Genomic DNA, 24,123 nt, shown 5'->3' on the forward strand with positions numbered 1-24,123 from the left:
TAATTATACAGATATAATATATAATTATATAGATATAAGCTAATAATCATATAATTCTAGATAATTTTCTTCTATCAATGGCAGTGATCATTAACGACTCATTCAGTAAGTATTTAAGTGGTCACTCTTGTGCTAGTCAGTTAGTTTTTCCATTTTTCAAGCAAGAAAATCACAAAGTATCAGCCGTGAGTGAAAGGAGTACACTCTTGGATAATACTCCGCGCTGTGTGACTGACAGCACTACTTGGCGTGACTGGTGGCCCTGTTTTGGGAGCACTGGATCAGCCTCTCCATCAGAGAAGCGGAAGGAAAAGCATCTTACAGTTATGCCAAGTTATGCCAAGCATATGCAGTTATGCCGAGCCAGCTGGGAGAAGCTGCCGGCCAAGTACTTATTGATTACCGACTGGGGGCCAGTGGGTTTGAGCCAAAGAGATCCATGTATAAGAAACTGACTCTGCTTTGAGGAGGTTACGATCTGGTTGTGGAGTCAAATCTAATAGGAAACAATTTTGCCTATTTTTCTAATGGATTGTCTTTTACTTATTCAGTGCTAGGAGCTACTTGTGTGTAAAGGATATTGATCCTAAATCATGAACATATTGAAAAATATTTTTCCTACTTAGAAAAATTTCTCTTCTTAGAGACTTTTTTTTTATACCATCTAGAAGTAAAAAAAAATTTTATGTCAGTGTTTACCTTTACGGTTCTGAGCTGTATATGATGTTTAGGAATCTCTTCTCTTTGTCTAAATAATAAACATTTTCTCCCACTTTTCCTTCTGGTACTTTTATAGTTGTATTAGAATATTTAGAACATTAAACCATTTGGAATTTATTTTTGTATATTATGTCAAGTAGCAGTCTAATTTCTTTTCCTTTTCTTTCTTTCTTTTTTTTTTGCTGGGAAATATTCGCCATCAGCTAACATCTGTTGCCAATCTTCCTCTTTTTTTTTTTCTTCCCAAAGCCCCAATACATAGTTGTATATTCTAGTTGTAAGTCTTTCTAGTTCTTCTATGTGAGCCGCTGCCACAGCATGGCTACTGATAGGCAAGTGGTGTGGTTCCATTCCTGGGAATCAAACCAGGGCCACTGAAGTGGAACGTGCCAAACTTAACCACTAGGCCATCAGGGCTGGCTTGAATTTATTTTCCACATTGCTTATTCAGTCGTCTCAGTACTATATGTTAAAGAATCCAGCTCTTGCCTTCTAATTTGAAATACCCCTTTCTTTATATGCTAAATTCTCTACATTCATGGGTTTGTTTCTGTCCTCTCCTTTTCCAGGAATCCTTTTGTAACTTACTAGCTATATGAGTTAGGTTAAAATGCTTTCCCACTTGGGTTCTCATATTTAAAAAGGAGATAATGTCGTCATAGTAGCAATGGCACCTCACAGAATTCTTGTGAGAAGTAAACCATAATGTGTCAGGGCGTGACCCCATTGTAAGTGCTCAGTAAATGATGTTATTATTTTCATTGTTGCTTGTTTTGGGCCCACTGCCAATGGCTGTTAATTGCAGGGCTGTAGGTAGTCTCTGCCATTATTTTCCTTTTCAAAAATTCCTTGGCCATTCTTATGACTTTATTTTTCTATTTGAATTGAATTTCAATTCATCAAGCTCTGAGAAAAACAAATGAAAAAAAGACTAATTGGGATTCTGACAGAAATTGCATTAAATTTATATATTAAACGGGAGGTTTGACATCTTACAAAATTGAATCTTCTCATTTACAAATGATGTAACTCTCTCCATTTATGTAGGGTTTGTTTTTATGCTCTTCAATCAAATTTTAATTATGTTGAGGCCTAAACACTGATTTTTCTAGCCTTCCTTTTGTATGGTTGAGACTGGCCTTCTTCCCTCAGAACAGGTGGAGGCAGCTTCAGAGTTTCATTAAGCGCCTTGAGATACAGTCTCTTTTAAAGTCATCCAAACAGCCCTGTGAGGTGAGATTGAGCATTTCAATCTTACAGCTGAGGGATTTAAAAGGAGGGAAGAAAAGAAAGTAATAGTTTTAAACACCTATGTATCAGATGTGTGTGTATTTTGACTTAATCTAAAGTATGTCTGTTATCCCCATCTTCCAAATGAGGAAACTGATTCTGAGAGAAAGTGATACCACCAAGAAAAGCAATAAATGAAGAGGCTTGGGATTCTAAATCAGATTTCTTTTTTTTTTTTTTTAAGGTGGGCACCTTAGTTAACATCTGTTGCCAATCATCTTCTTTTTTGTTTCCTCCTTCTTCTCCCTGAAGCCCCCCAGTACGTAGTTGTATATTCCAGTTGTGGGTTCTTCTAGTTGTGCTATGTGGGACACCACCTCAGCATGGCTTCATGAGCAGTGCTAGGTCCACACCCAGGATCCCAACTGGCAAAACCCTGGGCCTCCAAAGTGGAGCTCACAAACTTGACCACTCAACCATGAAGCCGGCCCCTAATGTACTAATGGCCACTGGCCACTGTTTCCCCCGGTGCTGTCTCATCCTCTCTGCATCTGTCATTTGTCTTAAGGAAGTTGACCCCAGACCAAACAGCATGTTTCCTGGGGCAGCTGCCATTCCCTAGTCTAGCTTCTGGACCTATCCAAGTGGCCCAGCACGTGCAGCCCTTCCCAAGGCCCAATCACAGTGACGTGGTCGGTTCTGTTGCTGTTGAACCTGGCCTGGATGCCTGGCTCCCTGGTTACAGAGAGTGCCTGGGAGGAGGCCCAGGGTATGAGGAAGACCAAAATGATGGAGGCCAAAAGTTCTCTCATTCACCTGAGCCTTGCTGTTTTGTTATCTGGCTGGCAGGGTTGAGGAACCCCATAGCCAGGTTAGGTAGTCAGGTTCATTACTACACGACCCAAGGGGGCTACATAAGGGGTGAGAATCTCAGAGTGACCAGGAAGAGGAGCCTGACCTGGAGCTGCCTTTCCACAGGGCATCCTTAGCTGGGAAAGAGCTGCTCTCAGCAGCAGCAGCCTTTGCCATCAGTAGGATTGTTAGATGCTGTGTTTTTCTTGGATTTGTGCATTGATCTTCCTTTAATAGAAAATTTGTCATTGACCCTTTGTCCTTTTCACAGAAACAGGACATGCTTACTTTTCTCAGTTTTCCCACTGTAGCCACTTGGGTGAGGAGGCAGAATTTTAACCTCCTCTTCCTGATTTTGTGTGTGAATGTTTGTGCATTCATTGCTTCTTTTGCATCTTGATGAAATGGATGCTGCTGCTGAATCTGGGCTCTAGGAGAGATCCCTGGAGGCCAACTGCCCCGGCCTCTGCCTCCGGCCAGGTCTATATCTGAATGGAGCCAAAAGGTTCCTGAAATATCCTTGGGGGCATCCAGAGAGGTCGAAGGGAAACTGGGTGGATGGAGCACCAGGCTCTGGACAGTTCATGTTCACTTGAAGGAATTGTTTCCTACATTGAGATTTTGAATAATATTTTATTAGTTAAAAATGATTTCCTCTTAAGAGGAGAAGGTTGAAATTGCTGGTCGGTGCCACCTAGGAAGGACTCATGTTCTCTTTTGGAAAAATTTCAGAAATGAAAATTTAAACCCATTCTACTTGCTCTCTTAGATTGTTTAGATAGTGATAACTTGGGAGAGAGGCAGGTCTGAGTGACTGTGAAGACAGTAGAAGTAGGATTTATTTCTTTGAAACTCAGCAAGCATTCCTACAGTACGTCCTCTATCAAGGTTGTTGAGTTTCACAATGCCAGGATGGTGCCTCCTGGAGTTGAGCAATGTGATGGCCTAATGTGACCCTATGCATAACACTACATTAGATGCCATTGGAATAGGGGTGCAAGATGATAAGACAGAGAAAGTAGGTCAGATCTCCTGCCCTTGGAGTGGATTATGATCTAGTCAAAGAAATAGTCCTCAGTTGTTAAGTTTTGAGGGGGGCCAGTACATAGCACTTTCTTTCCCTGCCTGTGATCAGAATCGGTTAAGAGAGATATACGAATCAGGCATATGGAGGTTAAAATATCACCTTTATGACTAGTAAAGCTGATCCTAGAGAATGTAGTTTATATCTGTGGGCAAGTGAGTTTTTAAAAGAGAATCTTCGAATCAGACAGACTTCCCCACCCAACAGAAGTAGCAGTGGAGAACTGCAGGCTTCTTTTCCTACCAGCCATCCCCCCTGCCCTCTGACTTCTCCTCTAATATTTATAGAATGGGGAAGCAGAGCAGAATGCAGACTTATCTCTAAGAAAGAAGGGGAGGAGAAGGGACTGAGCTACACATGTCCAATTCTTATCCCCCAAATTACCAATCCCGGGAAAAGGCCCAGAGTGTTACATTGAAAGATGTCCCTCTATAGGGAAACGCCAGATCAAGGAAAAGGAGGTTCCTTCCCTCAACAAGCTCACCCCATCAGCTTGAAGTGAACTCTGAAGCAATACATACCAACTATGTGAATTTTTGGCACAAGATAGATGTTTAGAAACTGAAAAGGAATGATCAGAGTAGTATGTATTTAACCAGGGAACATTTCTGTAAGGAGGCAGTGGGCCCAATTTGGTGGAGAGAAGCTTTAAATAGATTTACTTGTTGAAATGGGGAGAGCTCATGATGAGCTTGAAGTGTGTTAAATGAACAAGGCCTCCAGTATGACTACTATAATGGTTCTCATGTCTGGGAGACGTGGGTCAATGTTGTTAATCCCAGAAGTCATAAATGGAATATAAAGATTAGATGGCACGGCCCCAACTGGGGCAAGTTCACCAGCATCGGGCCCAGTGGATCCAGCGCAGTGGATGGCCCGTAGGCTGTAGCTGAGACGCGGATGGTTTTGAGGATTCCAGTAAGATGAAGCTCCTGGTGTTAGACATCACGAGTGGGGTTCCTCTCATCTAATTTATTACTGACTGGATAAATTAAGAGTGTTTTCTGGTTTACCCTCTGAAAAAATATTGTTTAAAGTTTTCTTTAGAGCAAAAAGAAAAGCTCCTTCGATTTGTTTGCTTTTTCTTACCAGCTAGGATACAACTGAGAGCTGTGGGTGTGTAGCTTTAATTGGTGTGATGCTTGCTTTTGAGTTTTCTGTGGCTTGATTGAAAGTGGTTTAAAATCCCACAGGTTCTGAGGAGGAGACTGCGAGGAATAGTAACACAGATCTTCCAAAAAACAGTGGGTAATTTGGAGGCCGTTCTTTTCTTGATTTTGGAATGCTATGTGTGGTTTTTGTGTGGTGGCTTTTTCTTTCAAAACACATTTTTCTTAGGATGACATTATAATCTGTCGTCTAAGAGCACCTAGAAACTGGCAGCTGAAAATTATGGACAGGGAAAATGGATAGAGGATTAAAATTAACTATTGATGAATACATAAATAATCAAGATTTAAGGAGATCATATCCCATTTGGTCTATTTGCTGCCTGTTGGTACATTTTAGGGTTATTCCTGCTTACATTTGAGTAAGTGGTATAGCCAGATATTTAAGCTAGTTATTAAAATAGATTGGTTAATCCTAATGTTAATCAGAGCTGTCTGTCTGTGTTGTATAGTGTAGAGTTTGGTGTGATTGTAGACAGAGAGACCCACGGGGCCTCTTGAGGCTCTATTTCCATCTCCCAGATTCCATGAGTTGTTTGTTCGCTGTCTCCTAAAATGAAATAATGCATGTAAAATACTGAGCACAGTGCCTGGTACACAGGAAGCTTCTCTAATACTTAACGACATGGTGAAATATTTACTGTATTTTAGTTTTAAAATAGCATGTAAAGTATTGTCCCAGTTATGCAAAATCTGACAAATAGTTGGTAAGTTCTTATGTGCTGGATGCTGTTTTAGGAACTGGGATCCAAGAACTAGATAGAGAGGAACGTACCATTGCTTTGTGTCTCATTTAATTTTGTGTTACAGAATAGATTGGTGCATCTTGCTGTGATGTCCTCAATAGATAGAAAATGCTAATTTCTTTTCTTTAATTTTTTTCTGGAAGCCAGAGACTGACTTTGTACAGATGTTTGGCTGTAGACACTTGAGGGAGCGCCCCCTCTGAGAAGTCAGTCAGATGAGCCCTGCCTACCTCTCCTTCTGTGGATCAGGGCACTGCTTTGGAAGAGCTCATGCATCTCCAGCTTTAGCTCAGGAACAAGAATTGGAAGTTGAAACGTATTTATTGAGCTTCCAAAGGCACTAGTGTAATCCAAGCCCAAACCCACTTGGAATCCTCCCTTTCTGGGGGAGCCTTTGCTGGGAGAATCATTGTGGTTATTCTTTTCCTTCAATGTTTTGTCATTGTCTTGGACCTTTTGGACTTTTGTTTTGGGGAGACAGACTCAGAAATAGTTTCTAGCCCACGCTCAATTGAGAATGTAAGCCAAGTTGATGGATTCCCAAACTGGATTTTGCGGCTGGGGCCCTTTAGCAATGGAAATTTGAATTTGCATGGTCTCCTGGCCATGGTTGGCAGTGCCCATCCTGGCCCCCATTCTTTACTTGTCCACTTCATGGTCTAAGGTAAGTCTTTAGGTTTCTGTACCTTAGTTACTTCCATAAATTCAGGAGGGATTTTCATATCATTTTACAAGGGTTAAGAAATCTGTACTTAGAAAATTATTTTAACAAGAAAAATCGCCACTGAATAGTCACTATGAAAGTTTTTATTCCAACAAGAAGAGAAATTAGTGGTATAATACCCCAGCACCTGAAGGAATGAAACCATTTAAAGAATGAATTAATGTTTGTACCTAGTTGTTCCAAAGTCTTTTGCTTCCATAGCCCCTCAAATGAGAATGCAAATTACTGACCAGCCTTTTGATATTTCTTTCAGGGACACCTGTGTGGTTCTTTGTGAAAATTGCTCCAATTCGAAATGAACAGGATAAAGTGGTTTTATTCCTTTGCACTTTCAGTGACATAACAGCTTTCAAACAGCCAATTGAGGATGATTCATGTAAAGGTTTGTAATTCTGACTTGTGCAAATACATTTATGCTTTTTTTTTTTGCCTGTAGTGTGACTCCTGTTACAGAGAATTTGAGGTTGCCAAGGCAATCTCTGCCCAAAGATCAAGATGTAAACTTTATTTGTGTTGGGTAAAGTTTGCATCACTCTGGAATGTTTTGAAGGAGGAGAAGGGGAGAAAAAAACCTTTGTGTAGGAGAGCATTTGAGTCAATGTCGTACCTTTTGGATTAAGCCTTTCCGGTAAAGGTTAGACAGAAGAAGGTAGGTGGGCCCGCCTGGTATCATCAGAACCTTTTCAGGTTTTCACAGATGTCGGTCACCCAAATGAGGCAGTCCATGGCCACGTTCATCTTATTCGTATATAAACTTCTTCAGATTTGACTGAGTTGTAGCATTTCAAGATAGTTAAAGTAGATTTTAGCACATCTCTACCTCTGTGGTTGATTAAGTCTGTGGTCCGTTAATTCATTTGAAACATGGTATTGATGGGGCCAGGGTATTGAGTGATATTTCCACGTGAGTCATTGAATCAGCTCTGTGATCACAGATTTTAGTGCTCGCCTCAGCCATATCACATGCATGTGTTGTTCGAACAACATTGGGGACCTAGGAAAGGAGATGGCTCAGGATCTCAGGATTTCTGGAGCAATGGTACTCCTGAAGAGCTCCAGCTCATCAGGATATGCAAAAGATGGTGTGTTATTCCCAGAGGTTTGGGATTATGGGTGTCATAGCATTCTTTTCCATAGTGTGCACTCAATATAACCAAGGTGCTAGGAACTCTTTCATGTTGCAGTGCTTTCTGGCTCTGTGGTTGATTTTCCAGCTGTACATGAGAACTCTGGTCCTTGTGGTTTCCTGAGATGCAGCAGAGACATGAGAGTAGGGTCCAGGTGAGAGTCTAACTGGGGCATATTATTCTTTTTTTTTAAAACGATTTTATTATTTTTCCTTTTTTCTCCCCAAAGTCCCCCCGGTACATAGTTGTATATTCTTCGTTGTGGGTCCTTCTAGTTGTGGCATGTGGGACGCTGCCTCAGCGTGGTTTGATGAGCAGTGCCGTGTCCGCGCCCAGGATTTGAACCAACGAAACACTGGGCCGCCTGCAGCAGAGCGCGCAAACTTAACCACTCGGCCATGGGGCCAACCCCGGGGATATTATTCTTGATGTGGCAAAATTGTGATTGTTCAATGGGCATTATAGAAGGAAATAAAAAGCATTATGTGGATGCCCTCCTGGGGACTGTGTCCTTTGAGGTATTTAAAATCCTAGCACATTTGTAGAGTTTAGAGCACAATGCTATGTATACCAGTGCCTCCTATTTTTTTTTTTTTTGTTTACTGTCCGACAGCTCAGTAAATCAATTTCAGCCTGCCTTTCTGTTTCAAGACTATAGCAGATGTAAAGTCTCTCAACCAGTGTCTCAGCCTCTTTTTCTCCTGTAGATTTGTGATCCCAATTTCTGGTTTCTGACTTGAAGATTTCTCAGTGCCATAGCTATTACAAGATGATAGACTCACTCATAATTAAGTGTCATCTTGCTACCGTCTAGAAAGACTCTTTTTTTAACCTAATAAACTCATACATAATATTTTAAAGGCAATCAGATATTTTGACACTTCCTTTTGCAAGTTTTCTCTTAAAAATTTAAAATATGTGATGTGATTGAGGCAGAATGTTGTCCTTTCGTCACCACTGGACCCTTGTTAGGTGACGGGCAGGTGTGGTTTAGTAGGAAAGGCATATTCAACAGAGAATGCTCTTCACCTGCTACCTACGTGTCTGCATTTGATTCTCACGAGACCTGAAAGAGGAGAGACATCAGAGTGATGTAGTGAGACTGACTTTGGTTCATTTTCCAGGAATAAAATGCTCCGTTTCATTTAACCTGCCTCAGTGATGCCTTTCCTCGTTGATAAGAGTTTTGGAACGCGCGCGCGCACACACACACACACACACACACTTACCCTGTTTGCTATCAGCCAAGGGAACCAGATATTAATTCCCTTTGTCAGTTAACAAACAGGAGTAACATGTGGCTTGATTTGTAAAAATTTGAAACACACACACACACTCCCTTTAGCCCTCAATATAGGAATGCTGCTGGTGGGTCGTGCTTAATGTCTCCTCCAAGACATGACTATTTCAAATGCCATGCCAGATAAGTTTAGATCCTCCCACTTGTCATGTCACTGTACCCCTGGCCCACTTTGATTTGGTGATCTGCTTAGGACAAGGTTAAATTTTATATTAGTCTGTGGGTGGTGGAAGAGCACAATAATTCTCCAGGCCTTGTTCATTGTGTGTCTATAAACTGCAGTTCTGGCCGCAAGGATCAAATCTGATGGAAAATATGCTGCTATGTGGCTGGATTGCTCTCCTGACTTGACATTTCTTCTTGGATGTGCTCTCATGTCTTGAGATTCCAGCAGATCCGGCTGGGTTTTCAGTACAGCACCTCAGTCAGTATTAAGAGTCTTAAGAGTCTTGCTGACCCAGGCTTGTTTAGAATTTACTGTTGAGATGGAATGGAAGGGTGGATAATCCAAAACCCTGAGAAATCCCCAGATAATTGCTCTTTGGCTTTGCAGTGTGAGATGTTTTCCCACCATCAGGTTAGTCTTCTTAAAGTCACTTGTGCTCAGATTGTCTTTAAAATGACTTGGTTTTCTCTAATCACGTCCTACCTAACTTTGGGGCTTGGGAGTTGGGTGAGTGCATCCTACTAGTGATGCGAGAAGCCGGTTGGTGCTAATGTTTTCTCATAAAGGGATAAACACATGAGATAATTGGCAGTAGAGTATTTTAGCATCTGACACAAAGTAGCTTCCCTTTGGGCCAGAGCTCCAAGCTCAGGTGATGGGCCCTAGGAATGCTCCCAGAGCCCCCTTATTCATTGTGTGTATCAGTTCTCAATGATCCTTTTTTTTTTTCGGTGGGGAAGATTGGCCCTGTGCTAACATCTGTTGCCAATCTTCCTGTTTTCGCTTGAGGAATATTGTCGCTGAGCTAACATCTATGCCAGTCTTCCTGTATTTTGTATGTGGGACACTGCCACAGCATAGTTTGATGAACGTTGTATAGGTCCACACCTGGAATCCAAACTGGTGAACTCCGGGCTGCCAAAGTAGAGCACATGAACTTAACCACTTTACCATTGGACCAGCCCCTCAGTGATCCTTTTTATGAATTATCCAGGCTCCTGACTTCCTCATCTTCTCTTTTTTGTCCATTTTTTGACTAATTCCCTTGCTCTCTGACAAAAAGTACCCACAGGTGGCATAGAATAGGGACTGAAAGTCAAGCTACCTTTGCTGTTTGTTAATAGGTCTGGGGTGTGTGTAGGTGTGTGTGTGTGTGTGTGTGTGTGTTTGAAGGCTGAATGAAAGAGTAGATGGGAATTCTCAGCTGAAATGAGAATCTGTGATACTCCAGGGGTTTCGTTTGTGCCTTATCTCTTGCTTTTCTGCTGTTAGGGATAATTAAGAGTAGGCTGCAGGGTATTTTTCTCTGTCCCATTCTCCCTTCTGAGCCAGCAGCCTGGGGCAGGTGGGTAGAGAATTCAAGTGTAAGGCTGAGGATTTTCTCTCTGCGTTGCTCACTGAGGATGAGTCACTCCTTTTGTTTTCTCTCCTACGCCATTGAATAGCCTCACGTTAAAGAAGCGAATTTATTTCCAAAGTTCCATGTATTTGCTTCTAAATTCATAGTTAAACTTGAGCCAGATTCAGACAACAAAAGGAATGTAAAACTCCAGAGGAGATTTTTAAGGGCCAAAGGTTTAGAATATTCGGGATGAGGGCTCTGGCAAACTGTTGCAACTGCCGACCCTTCTCCATGTGTCTTCATGTGCGATATTTGTGAGGTTCTCTTGCAAAAGAAACAGAATAATGCATAAGAGCCGTGGCCCTCTCTCCCTTCCAGTATTAACATTTTCTCTCTCTGCCCTTAGGGTGACAGAAAGGTGATTATTTAGTGACTGCTACCTGAAGAAGCCATCCTAGATCTTTGGTTATTTGTACATTGATGGGAAAAAGATCGGGGGGGAAGACTTGAGGACACTTAGGCAGTGTCCACGTTGACCGTCCATCCTGGTCCCCTGTGTCCACTGTTCTCTTCTGGTTGTTGGGTCATGGCACCAGCTCCTCTAGGAGAATCCGTGACTCTACAGATTAGGACAAGCCTGGCCTCACAGCCTCCCCATCAGGGTGAGGGTACCTTCCATGAGTCCTCTGCAACTTCTATTCAGAATGACTCAGCTTGACTTCCCAGGGTGGGATCTGTAGGTCATCATTTCTGGTATGCCTGGACTTACACTCAGAGGAGCTGGAGTTCCAGCGCATCCCAGAACCATCTCTTCTAGCCTGGGGAGGATACAGGGCTGTATGGGCTAAAGCAGCCTAGTGGGAGGCTCACCCCAGTGGACACCAGCAGCCATTGTGGGGTCAAGGGAGGAGGAAGCAGTTGTCCTTACTGGGAATGGAGGAAGAACTCATTAAGTACTTTTTAGTTGATTGCTAGATTGCACCTTGTGTTCCCCTCCTTTGGTCCTCCTTTTCCTTTCATGCTTCCTCTTCTCCTCCTGCCCACCCCCTCACACCCAATGAGTGTGTGTGCTGAATAAATAGAAGTCCACCTAGGGCAAACAGGGCTACACAGGAGGGAGTGGGCAGTTCTGCTGGGGGTAGGGCAGTATGGGGGAAAGGCTTCCTTGAAGGAGGAGGGTGCGTCAGCTGCTTTAATTTCCTTGTGCAAGATGACCATGTGGCTTCCCCTAAGCAAGATCATCTTGAGCCAGGTTTTCTTTGCGTTGTCATTTGGCCCTTTGAATTTCAGGAGATTCACTTTTTCCCGGAATGTTTCTCCTGATGGCTTTGCTATAAGGGGCATCATCGGTCCAAATTGTACATATTATCTTCCATCAAACCCATTTGCTTCTCTTCCTGTGTTTTTAATCTCATTGCTTGGCTATCACCCCATCCACCCCAACCAGGAACCCAGAGGCCACCTGGATTACCTCTTCTCTCCCTCTACAGCAATAGTTCACCGAGTCCTGTTGATTCTACCTCTAGCTGTTTTCAAGTCTCTCCTTGTGGCCTGGCCTTGGCCACAGCATTGATCCAGGCCCGCATGGTCTCTTGCTTGCAGTCCTCACTGGTCTTTTATCTGTCAACCTTTTTTTTTTTTTTTTTTAACTACCATCCATACTACTGTCTGTTCCTTCAAAAATGAAATCAGTGTTCCCTCCGCCCCACCATATTTAAACTCCTTCTGTGATTCCCCATGGGTTTCAGGATGAAGTTCAAATTTATTACTTTGCTGTCTAGGTTCTTACCTCCTAAGTTCTTGATCTGGCCCCTGAAGTGATCAGCATCACTTCAGGCCACCGTCTGCATCCTCCTCCCCTCTACGAGCCATGTCTCATTCATCCAGCCACTTAGAATTTCTTACTTTTCACTGACATATCACACTATTTTATGATTTTCTGCCTTCATAGGTGCTATTCCTTCTGTGTGGAATGTCTGTCTTTTCCTTCTTGAGTTCTTAACTCCTCCTCATCTTTCAAAATTTTTACTCTAGTGTCACCTCCTCTGGGAAGCTCTCCCTGATTCCCCAGCCTGGATTAGATACAACTTTTCTAGACAGTCTTGCCCATAGCATCCTGTACTCATCTCTCTCAGAGAACTTAGCTTACTATATCATGATTTTTTTAAATTTTCAATCTTCTGTACTAGAATGCATGCTCTTGGAAGCCAGAGTCCGTGTCTTATTCATCTTAGCTTCTCCAGTACTAGCACTGTGCCTAGTATATAGTAGTTATGTTTATAGAATTAATGCATGCATGAATGAAGTTCTTTCATCTGGCTAGGCTGTGATTCCTATTAGAAAGTGTCTGTAGTTCAGAAAAGAAAACATAGAGGTGGAACTTGTTGCCTGCCCAGCCTGATCAAGGAGTGATGGAGGTCTCAGACTGCCTGTCCATTTCACCACCCAACACCCACTCACCTTCCCATGCCCTCCACTCAACCAGCTGAGAGCCAGCTCCTTGAAGAGCCACATTCTTGGAAAATGACTCAGGGCTAGCCCAGAGAGTGAGCGGCTAGCCTGAGCCCAGAGAAATGCCCAGAGGTCCAGGGATCTTTCTTTTCATCCTTTTGTACTATATCAGCTGATGGAGCAGGACCCTGAGCTCCCTGCTAGGCAGAGTCTGGGGTGTCTGCCCTGCCATCTCCCTCTCATCATTGGCCCCTGAGTATGGGTCATGGTGGTGGTAGTGATAGTAGTGGAGGGGTGGGATGGGTTGAGGGGTTTGTAGAACCCTTGCTGAAGTTTGCACGCACAACTATTTTTCTACCTAATTGAGAATATACTTTCTGCTTTTCTTGAAAAGCTTTGTAGAATTCACTTCCAGCTTGCTTTTAAGCTGAAGGAGAGCCTGATTCTGAAGGAGACTTTAAAAAATTCTAGTCCACAGTTCACATAAGCAATTTCCACTGAGCATGTTCATAGATGGCATATTTGGGGGAGATGTCAAAGACCCCTGCAGAGTCTGGGCTGTCCCCTCCTGTGAACATTAATGGGACCCCCACAGCCTGACCATCATGAGCCTCCTTTCAATCTGACTCTAGCAGTCCCGTTTCTCTGCTTAATGGCATCAGGATGGATGAATACGCCACTATCTTTTATTAAAGTCCAGAACTTCTGGAATGAGATAAAAAAGAACTGATTTGCTATTCTTGCTATGTTGACAAAAATTTATCCAGATCATGATTCTTAAAGGTTGTGCAAAAAAAGGGCCATTCTTCTGCTTAACTCCATTGTCTTCTGGATTCTAAGTCTGTCTTGGAAAGGTGCTCCAGGGTAAAATTTGGCAGGTGAGATTTCTGCTGCAAGGCGCTGTATACTTGTGAACTATAAAGAACAAAAAGTAAAATTGCCTAGTCTGCTTTTAGCTGTCATGTAACAATAGGTGCAGGCTCTGTTTATTTGCTGTACACCCCACATCCAGGTCTTTGGAGCCCCTCAACCCGAAGCTTAGTTTTGAGAACCCTGGCAGGCTTTCAGGGGTCTCATGAGGCCATTACCATGATCATCACCTTGATGCAGATGGGTTGTTGGCTATTGGAATGGACAGTTGTCTTTGGGGACTTTTAGAAGGTCACATATACATCTTAAATTCTCAGTAGAGATCACTCGGACATCTTAGATTCTGGTGTATAGAGTGGGATGGATTAGAAAAAGACCAGTGTTTTACTTTTCCTGGAGGAACTAGTCCAGAAAGACAAGGAGGCCTCAAGACAGCCTCTGTTTTAGCCCACGAACCAGAACCCACTAAACTTAGCCGCTTGGTTTTACCAGGTAAATGCATCTTTGAGGAGGCTATTTGAATTTTGACTTTACAGATGAGATCATTGAAGCCCAGACAACTTAAACAACTTGTGGGTCATCCCAAAGCAAGCTGGAGGCAGAGATGGGACTTGTATCCAGATTTCTTTACTCCAAGTTCAGGACTAGGCTCTTTGTGGTTCTTGTTTTAAGGGGACCTGTCACCAACCATCCTTCCCCCATCCCAGAGTAGACTAAAATCTGCCAGTGCTTTTTCCCCCACCTACCCAGGGATTAAATTCATTTCTTATTCCCCTGGCTTTGGAGAATGTAATGCATGGAATGGCCACTTGACTAGCTCTTCCATTCAAAACCTGGAACCAACTTGGTCTCTGCCAGACCAGATGACGTGGGATTGGGAACAGCCTGAGCCCAGGCACAAAGTCAGAGAAACATCTTGCTTCCCTGGAATTATCTGGCAGAAAAGCCTTGGGCTAGAATGGAGAGATTGGGTTCTAGACTCTTTTTAGTTGTCTAGGCACTCTGTGCCTTGGTTTCCCTATTTGTAAAACGGTACTAAAACCTGCCCTATATATTTCACAAAGCTGTGATCAGGATAAAGTGAAAGTGCAGGGGAAAAGGAAATTTGCACACAAATTTGAGCATGTCTGCATGCCTTTCTGAGTAGAGATTCCAGATTGCAAGAAATGCAGAGTGACCCATGGGAGCTCAGGAGGGCACTGGGGGTGTCTGCTTCTGACGTTGTAGCTTGTGATATGAATGTCCTTGTGCCTTCAGGACGTGGTTGAACGTGTCTTTTCTCTCTTCCCTGTGCTCCAGGCTGGGGGAAGTTTGCTCGGCTGACCAGAGCACTGACGAGCAGCCGGGGGGTCCTGCAGCAGCTGGCCCCTAGCGTGCAAAAAGGCGAGAACGTCCACAAGCACTCCCGCCTGGCCGAGGTAAGGGCACGGCTTAGCTCGTCTTCAACCTCAGTTCTCTGGGGACTGTGGGCTGAGAAGATGGTACAAAGCAGGTGTGCTGGTTTGGAGGGGACCATCAGGACCCCAGACTCTTGGGGGCTGCACTCCACAGTGTGTACCTTTGGGTAAGTGACCTAAAGTGACAACTCCTTTCAGCTTGTTGCTTTCCCATGTGTAAAGAGGACAGCAGACAGCTCTGTTCCAACTTGCTTGAGATTACAAGTTTCAGTTCACTTTTTGGAAGACGAAGGAGCTAGAAATGCTGTGTACATGGTTTATGTATAAACCGTAAACAATTGGCTATTTGAGCAATACATACTATTATAGGAAAAGAAGATACAGGAAACAAAAAGAAGAAAATAAAAATCACCTATAATCTCACTCACCAGATAACATTATTATAATTTTTGTGTGCATTCCTTAACTCCTTTCTTTGCAGATGTCCCATTTCCTAAAGCCTAAGAAATACATTTTTTCCCATGTTAATGTTTATGAAGTTGAGATGCACCTAAGAGTCCATGTGCACATTTAATGCGGTTGCGTTATCTTTTCTTCACTTTATATAATCAGGAATATCTTTCCAGGTTAATAAATGTACTTAAAATTATTGTTGTTTTGATAATCTTTGTAATTAGAAAAATTCATGGTGGTGGTGTTCTCCCTTTTTCTGGGACAAGCAGGAGGCTAGGAAGCCTGGACGAGGTGTTTGACCAGGCTTAATGCATCCACTCTACTATTGTCTGTCTCTGGTGGTTGTGCATCCACATCACTGTCATCTCCCTTTGGTGGTTCATTTTTTCAACTAGACCAAGATAGGACCAATTAAGAGCCTTATACCTTTCACACAGCAAACTTCCATCTTCCCCAAAGATGACAACGTAAGCTGTCTCTCTGCCTGGTTATGGCCAGCCGGTTCTCGATCCACGCTTGGATGACAGGGCCCTCTCTGACCTGATTCCTGGCTCCCATACTCCTAAGAGAGGAGCTCCCAGAATGGTGCAGGTCGCAGTGGGTGCTCCGGACGTCAAAGGAGTCAACTAGAGAAGATCTCCTGTAGTGGCCAAAAGCTTTTGCCAACAGTGGGGATGGGAACATTCATTTGTGTCGTGTTAGAGAAGGAGACACGTTTGGGTGATGGCGGCATCGTTTTTTGTCATGATGTGGGCTCAGCTTATGATTGAAAGAATGATACAGAAGACCTTGCAGCTCACAGCCTGCACTTTCCCTGTCCCTGCTTCTTCTTTTGGTTAATAAAGTAACCTCTTCTCCTCCTGCTGTCTGCCCTGCTCATTCTTATCCAGCCACGCTCCTTGCTGTTCCTCATACACACCAGGCTTGCTCTCGCTACAGATATCCGTGTGGCAACTCCATCACCAACTCCAAGACTTTGCTCAAATGTCATTTTCTCTATGGGGCTACCTGTATCAGTCAGCATTCTACCAGAGAAACAGAACCAGTAGGATATTTATACATTAAGAGATTTATTGCCAGGAATTGGTTTATGTGGTTTGGGAAGCTGTCTAGGCAAGTCCAAAATTTTTAGGGATGCTTGGCTGGAAACTCTTGGGAGGAGTGGATGGTGAAGTCCACAGATGGAATTTCTTCTTCCTCAGGGAAACCTCAGTTCTGCTCTTAAGAACTTTCAACTGATTAGATGAGGCCCACCCAGTTTATAGAGTATAATCTCCTTTCCTGGAAGTCAGCTGATTGTCGATTTTAATCAAATCTACAAAATACCTTCACGGAAACAATAGATTAGTGTTTGATTGCATAACTGAGTACCATGGCCTAGCCAAGTTGACACGTACAACCGACCATTACAGTTTACCCCTTGTCAACTTGGTACCCGTACACAGCTCTGTAAACCATACTGAATATACAAATAAAGACAATAAAAAGTCATACTTGCCCCTAACATGATCCAGTTATCCTGCATACAATCAAAAACATGCCAACCCTTTTCCCAGAAGAGGGTGTAAAGTCCTTGGGTCATGTTTACTGTTCTCCTTGATATCCTCTAACTTAAATACTGTGATGCAGACTTAACTATTGTGTTAGATGATAAGGGGATAAGAGAGGGAAGAAAATGAAAGTATTTTCTTAATATATATGCATTCATATATAATATATGTATTCAAACATTCATAACAAAATAAGAAAAACTCATAACTCCTAATCCTTTCTTTAACCTGCCCTATGTTACTCTCCACTTAATACCTTCAAATATACTATACAGTTGACTTCTTTATTGTGTTTGTTGTTCACCGAGACATCCCAAGCACGTAAAACAGTGTCTGGCACATAGTAGATGTTCATCGGTAGTAAGTGCTTTTTTAAAATGGATAGAATGGATGGAAGAAAGGAAATGATGTTAGTGTTTTTGTCTACCTCTCTGCCAGAAGTAGTTGCTCATTGATTGGTAATATGAGGCAAACATCTGGATCCCATTCTAGGGGCTAGTAAATTTTAGTTAGCCTGATTGGAGGCTTATGGGTTCTATTGGTCTTTTCAAAGAACTAGCTTTTGGTTTTGTTGATTTTCTCTAATGGTTTCCTGTTTTCGATTTCATTGATTTCTGCTCTGATTTTTATTTTTCCTTCTGCTCAATTTGGATTTAATTTGCTCTTCTTTTTTTAGTTTCCTAAGATGGAAGCTTAGTTATTGATTTGGGATCTTCCTTCTTTTCTAATATATGCATTCAATCCTATAAATTTCCCCATAAACACTGCTTTTCCTGCATCCTATAGATTTTGATAGGTTGTGTTTTCATTTTTGTTTAATTCAAAACATTTTTTAAATTTGCTTGAAATTTTTTCTTTGATCCCATGTGTTATTTAGAAGTGTGTTGTTTAATCTCCAGGTGTCTGGAGGATTTTACAGCTATCTTTCTGTTATTGATTTCTCGTTTAATTCTGTTGTGCCCTGAGAGTAGACATTGTGTGATTTCTGTTCTTTTAAATTTGTTAAGGTGTGTTTTATGGCCTAGCGTGTGGTCTAGCTCGGTGAATGTTCCATGTGAGCTTGAGAAGAATATATATTCTGCTGTTGTTGGATGAAACAGTCTATAGATGTCCATTATATCCAGTTGATTGATGATGTTGTTGAGTTAAACTAGGTCCTTCCTGATTTCCTGCCTGCTGGATCTGTCCATTTGTGATACAGGGGTGTTGAAGTCTCCAACTATAATAGTGGGTTCATCTGTTTCTCCTTGTAGTTCTATCAGTTTTTGCCTCATGTATTTTGATGCTCTGTTGTTTGGTGCATACACATTAAGGATTGTTATGTCTTCTTGAAAAATTGACCCCTTTATCATTATGCAATGCCCTTTTTTATCCCTGATAACTTTTCTTGCTCTGAAGTCTGGTCTGTCAGGAATGAATATAGCTACTCTCACTTTCTTTTAATTAGTGTTAACGTGGTATATCTTTCTTCATCCCTTTACTTTAATCTATATATGTCTTTATATGTAAAGTGGGTTTCTTATAGACAACATATAATTGGGTCTTGTTTTTTGATCCACTTTGACAATCTTTGTCTCAATTGACCTATTTAGACCATTGACATTTAAAGTGATTATTGATATAGTTGGATTAATATCTACCATATTTGTTACTGGTTTTTATTTGTTGCCCTTGTTCTGTGTTCTTATTTTGTTTTCCTCTCTTTTTCTGCCTTTTGTGGTTTTAATCAAGCATTTTATATGATTCTGTTTTCTTTCCTTTCTTAGCTTATCAATTATGCTTCTTCTTTTACTTTTTTTTTTAGTGGTTGTCCTAGAGTTTGCTGTATACATTTACAACTGATCCAAGTTCACTTTCAAATAATACTGTCCTGCTTCATGGGTCGTGCAAGTACCTTCTAATAAAATATTCCTAATTCCTCTGTCCTGTCCCTTGTATCATTGCTGTCATTCATTTCACTTGTTCATAAGTGTACTTAAGCATATATATGTATACATAATCAAATACATCATTGCTATTATTTTGAACAAACTGTTATCTGTTAGGTTAATTAAGAATGAGAAAAATAAGAGTTTTAATTTTACCTTCTCTCATTTCTTCTCTGGTATTCTTTCTTTCTTTATGTAGATCCAAGTTTCTGAGCTGTATCATTTTCCTTCTCTCTGAAGAACTTTGTTTAACATTTTCTGCAAGGCAGTTCTGCTGGCAACAAAGTTCCTAATTTTTGTCTGAGAAAGTCTTTATTTCTCCTTCACTTTTGAAAGATAACTTCACAGGGTACAGAATTCTGGGTCGGTGTTTTTTCCCCTCAACACTTTAAATATTTCACTTCATTCTCTTCTTGCTTGAATGGGTTCTGAGGAGAAGTAGGATGTAATTCTTATCTTTGCTCCTTATAGGTTAGATTTTTTTTCCCTCTGGCTTCTTTCAAGACTTTTTCTTTGATTTTCTGCAGTTTGAATATGATATGACTAAGTGTAGTGTGCTTTTTTGTTTGATTTTTCATTTATCCTGGTTTGTGTTCTCTGAGCTTCCTGGATCTGTGGTTTTGTGTCTGACATGAATTTGGGGAAATTATCAGTTATTATTGCTTTGAATATTTCTTCATTCCTTCCTTCTTTCTTTCCTGTATTCCCATTCCATGTATCTTTCTATTATATCTTTTGTAGTTGTCCCACAGTTCTTGGCTATTGTGGGGAACTGGAATTGGCCACCCCAAGGTATGTCTCTTTGGGATGAGGATTATTTGGGGCTGGTCACTTTTAAAAAACTGCAGACAGGAAAGAAACTCTGAAAAGTAGAATTTACTTACCCTTTGTTGAGAGACATTTACATTGTAAAGGAAATCTCCATTTGTAAAGGTGTGTCTTCTCTGTACAAGAAGAAGGGGGGATGACCTTATCTCTAGAAACTCTCATCAATGTAGAAGGCAAGGACTTAAATCTGCATAATAATCTTACTCTTGTTTACTGTACTTGTCTGGTCACCTCCTGTAACTGACTCCCCCTACCACCAACATCTTCCTTTGTCTTTAGCTGAAGACGATATTTAAGGTGGTGGCTTCAGACATTATGGCGAGTTGCTCAGTTTGCCTGAGCCTCTCCCATGTATACATGTTATAAAGCTTTGTTTAATTTTCTCCTGTTATTCTGTCTCATGTGAATTTAATTCATTCTCTGTCCAGAAGAACCCAGAGCAGATAGGGGAAGTGTCTTCCTCCCCTGCAATATACTCTTCTATTTTTTTTTGGATCTTTTTTCTCTTTGCTTTTCAGTTTTGGAGGTTTCTATTGACATATCCTCAAGCTCAGGAATTCTTTCCTCTGCTGTGTCCTGTTCACTGATGAGCCCATCGAAGGCATTCTTCATTTCTGTTCCAGTGTTTTTGATCTCTAGCATTTCTTTCTAGTTCTTTCTTAGAATTTTCATCTCTCTGCTTATATTACCATCCCTTCTTGTATGCTACTTTTTCCATTAGAGCCTTAGTGTATTAATTATAGTTATTTTAAATTCCTGGTCTGATAATTCCAACATCTCTGCTGTATCTAGGTCTAGTTCTGATGCCAGCTCTGTCTCTTCATACTATGTTATTTGCTTTTTAGTATGCCTTGCAACTTTTTGTTGAAAGCTAGACATGATATACTGGCTAAAAGGAATGCAGGGAAAGAGGCTGTGAGTGTTATGGGAAGGTGTCAGGGGAGAGGAGTCTTCTATATAGTTCTGTAATTAGGTGTTAGCATTTCAGTGAGCCTGTGCCCTGGGCTGTGAATTTTACAAGTGCTTCTCAGTTTTTTCCTCCATCTAGACCAGGCAAGATGGGTACAGTGGCTTGGAGTGGTGTATTTCTCTTTCCCTATGCGGTAGGCTAGAGCAGGCTGGATTTGGGTATTTCCTTCCCCTAGGTGAGTTAGGCTCTGACAAAACTCAGTAGATTAGTCTCTGATTAACTAGTTTCTCCTGAGGGCAGGCCTTTTTAAGAAGAACAGAATTCTCTGGCATATTTAAAAAGTGGTTATTTTCCCCCTCCTCCTTCCGGAAGCATGGGGGGCTTTTTCTGTGATTTTCACTGTAAGAACCTGGTGAAGCTCCTGGTGGTAAAACTCACAAATGTGTGAGGGCCCACTGCATCCCTCTGGAATTTTTAACTCTCATATTTGTCCACACTGAGCCTCCATCAATTTGCCAGTTATGGCTTAAGTTTTCCTATCAGTACTAGTTCCTGTGGAGGTTTCTGCTCATGAGTTCCTTCTTTGGCAACTTGTTATTCTCTTTATTCACCATCTGTCTCTCCAATTTTTGGTGCAACAATTTTTCCTCTGACTTCACTTCTCTTGTGAATCTAAGAACGGTTGTTGATTTTTCAGTTTGTTCAGCTTTTTAGGATGGACTTGTTAGGGAGGACTGACAACTTCCAAGCTCCTTACCTCCCAGACCAGAAACTGGAAGTTGGCTAGTAAGTTTTAAACAGAGAAAAATCTGTTCCCTGTTCATAGCTTGCAGCTGATATCCTGCTCAGTTTTCTCATTGGTAAGGGCCATTGGTCAAATGGAGATTGAGTAAGAGTATGATACCTTGTTGAAACCTCGCCCACTTCTAGGAAGAAATCAACACAAGGCACAGAGGTCTGGGAATAGCAGCTTTGCTTTTAATTGGGTTCCACATGTTATTTTCAAGGCCAGTTCATCTCCTTGTTAGACTGTTCTCTTCTGAGCTCAGGCCGTCTGGCTTTAGTTCTCACTTTAGTTCTCCTGGACTGATTCTAGAAAAGATGGGAGCACTTACTGTGTGCCAGGTTCTGTCCATCTCATCTTCTCCTTTAATCCTCTGAACAACTTGGAGCAGTTTTACGGAGGGGAAACCGGGGCATGGGGAAGTTCATTAACTTGTTTGCGGTCACTTAGCGGTGAGTGGTGGCCTATGGACTGAGAACCATGTTTATGTGACTCTAAATCCAACTTGTTTTCCACTTGGGGCAATTCCTTCTGGGTGTTATCTCTTCTTCCCAGCCCTCTGTTACTGTTACCAGATCTTACGGCTTTAGACCTGATGCGTGACTATGATCTCCCTCATTTCAGGATAGGAGACCAAGTCCACTTTGTCTGTCCATTCTTTAGCACCTCAGTCCTCTTTCATTGCCTAGTGTGAGCACCTATTCTTTTAGAGGGCCAGTTTATTTTCACATCTTAAAAATATCTTATATTAGTGCATAGATGAGGCTGGAGGACCCTTGTCATAGGTTGAGTTCCCCAGGATGCAGATGCTGAGTAACATCTGTGAAAGAAAAGGGCGAGGAAGCAGCACTGGGCAGGGGGAGCATCCGACCACGGTGCACATCTGCTGGAGGCTCTGCCAGCCCGACAGAGAGCTCTGCAGCAAAGGTGGCCGAGTAGAGGAGGCCCATACAGGGCAGAAGTGGCCAGGCCCCTCAACCACCTTCTTGCTTAGTCATTGGCAGTTGTCTCACTGGAAAGGTCAGGTTTCAGTCCCTTAGGAAGCTAAAGGAAGGCTGTCAGCTAACTGCACACCCCACACCTGGGCAGAGAATCCTCTCTTGAAGCGAGATCTGAGGGGGCCCATCTCTGAGTCTTCCGCCACCTCTTTCTTCTTTTCTAATAAGGAAGGCCACGGTCGATGTATGAGAGAGCATCACTCCTGCTCTTCACTCTGTGGTCTATGAGCAGGAGTGACTCTGCTGGGGTTTGGTCTCGCTGGGACCGTTCTTTGCTGCCAACCTCTCTCTCCATGGGACAGCTGGGGGGAAGATGTGGAGGGGAAAGTATCCTACCTTTTTCTGTCACATCTTCTCATTCTTCTCTGTGAGGGAGCCAGGTCAAGATATAATCTGAGATATGCAGTTCTGATGGCGGAGGCACAGGCAGGTCCATTCAGCCACGTTATGGGGAGTGAGTGGTGCCCAGCTCACAGCTCGTGATGCTCACCATCTCATTATAAAGAGATGCAGTAAATGCCATATGTGCCACTGTTTTTCACATAGGTGACAGTAGTGGGCTGAAACAGCATTAAAGTTTACAACCCATTTGACAACTTGCTTAGCTGTGTGATTTTGAGCAAGTCATTTCACTTCTAAGAGCTTCCATTTCCTCCTCTTCCTTCTCTTCAAATGGAGGAAGGAAGTTCAGATGAGAATAATATGTACCCATAGGTTTGTGAAGAGTGAGGGAGATTCTGAATGTAAACACTTTGGCATGTGCTAAATGCTCAACAGATTTCTTTAATATTAAATTTTGATTTTTGGTTCTTCATAGCCATTTAAAAAAGCTTCTCAAAAGAGGGAAATCTTGTCATTTGCAACAACATGGAGGGACCTCGAGGGCATTATGCCAAATGAAATAGGCAGAGAAAGACAAATACTGTTATGATCTCACTTTAAGTGGAATCTAAAAAAAGAAAAGAGAAAAAGAAAAAACCAGGAACTCATGGATACAGAGAACAGATTGGTGGTTGCCAGAGGTCAGGGGTGGAGGGTGGTGAAACGGGTGAAGGTGGTCAAAAGGTACAAGTACCAGTTATAAAATAAGTTCGTTCTGGGGATGTAATGTACAACAGGATGACTATTAGTTACTAATATTGTATATTTGAAAGTTGCTAAGAAAGTAGATCTTAAAAGTGCTCATTGATGCGGGGTCGGTGAGCCGAGGAGTCGAAAGAAAGATTTCTTAGACTCTCAAGATCTGGCAGTAGTGCTCTTTTATTTAGAGAATAGTGTGGAATAGCATGGGGACAGGACCCATGGGCAGGCAGAGCTCCTGCTGCTGCCCTGAGTTGAGGGTTAGGGCTAATTTTATAAGGCATGGGTACGTGACTTATTTTTACTGGAAAAAAAGAAAAGATGATGTAAAAAGTCATTAAATGATTTCACTGCAGATGGGGTCTGGTTATTGTGCGGTCATATAACTTTAGATACGAATCTGGCCATATAGAT

At 42.1% G+C, this 24,123-nt stretch overlaps 1 protein-coding gene across 1 annotated transcript in view; it reads left to right on the forward strand.

Annotated features, from left to right (window-relative positions):
* Positions 1-24,123, forward strand: part of KCNH1 (potassium voltage-gated channel subfamily H member 1) — a 357,626-nt gene that overhangs the window by 30,861 nt on the left and 302,642 nt on the right. Inside the window, exons 4-5 of the mRNA XM_046683812.1 lie at positions 6,779-6,907; positions 15,081-15,199. Coding sequence (XP_046539768.1) covers positions 6,779-6,907; positions 15,081-15,199 — 248 coding nt within the window. The remainder of the gene's footprint in view (positions 1-6,778; positions 6,908-15,080; positions 15,200-24,123) is intronic.

This window comes from Equus quagga, chromosome 13, assembly GCF_021613505.1.
Source record: "Equus quagga isolate Etosha38 chromosome 13, UCLA_HA_Equagga_1.0, whole genome shotgun sequence".
In the NCBI taxonomy this organism is placed as follows: Eukaryota; Metazoa; Chordata; class Mammalia; order Perissodactyla; family Equidae; genus Equus; species Equus quagga.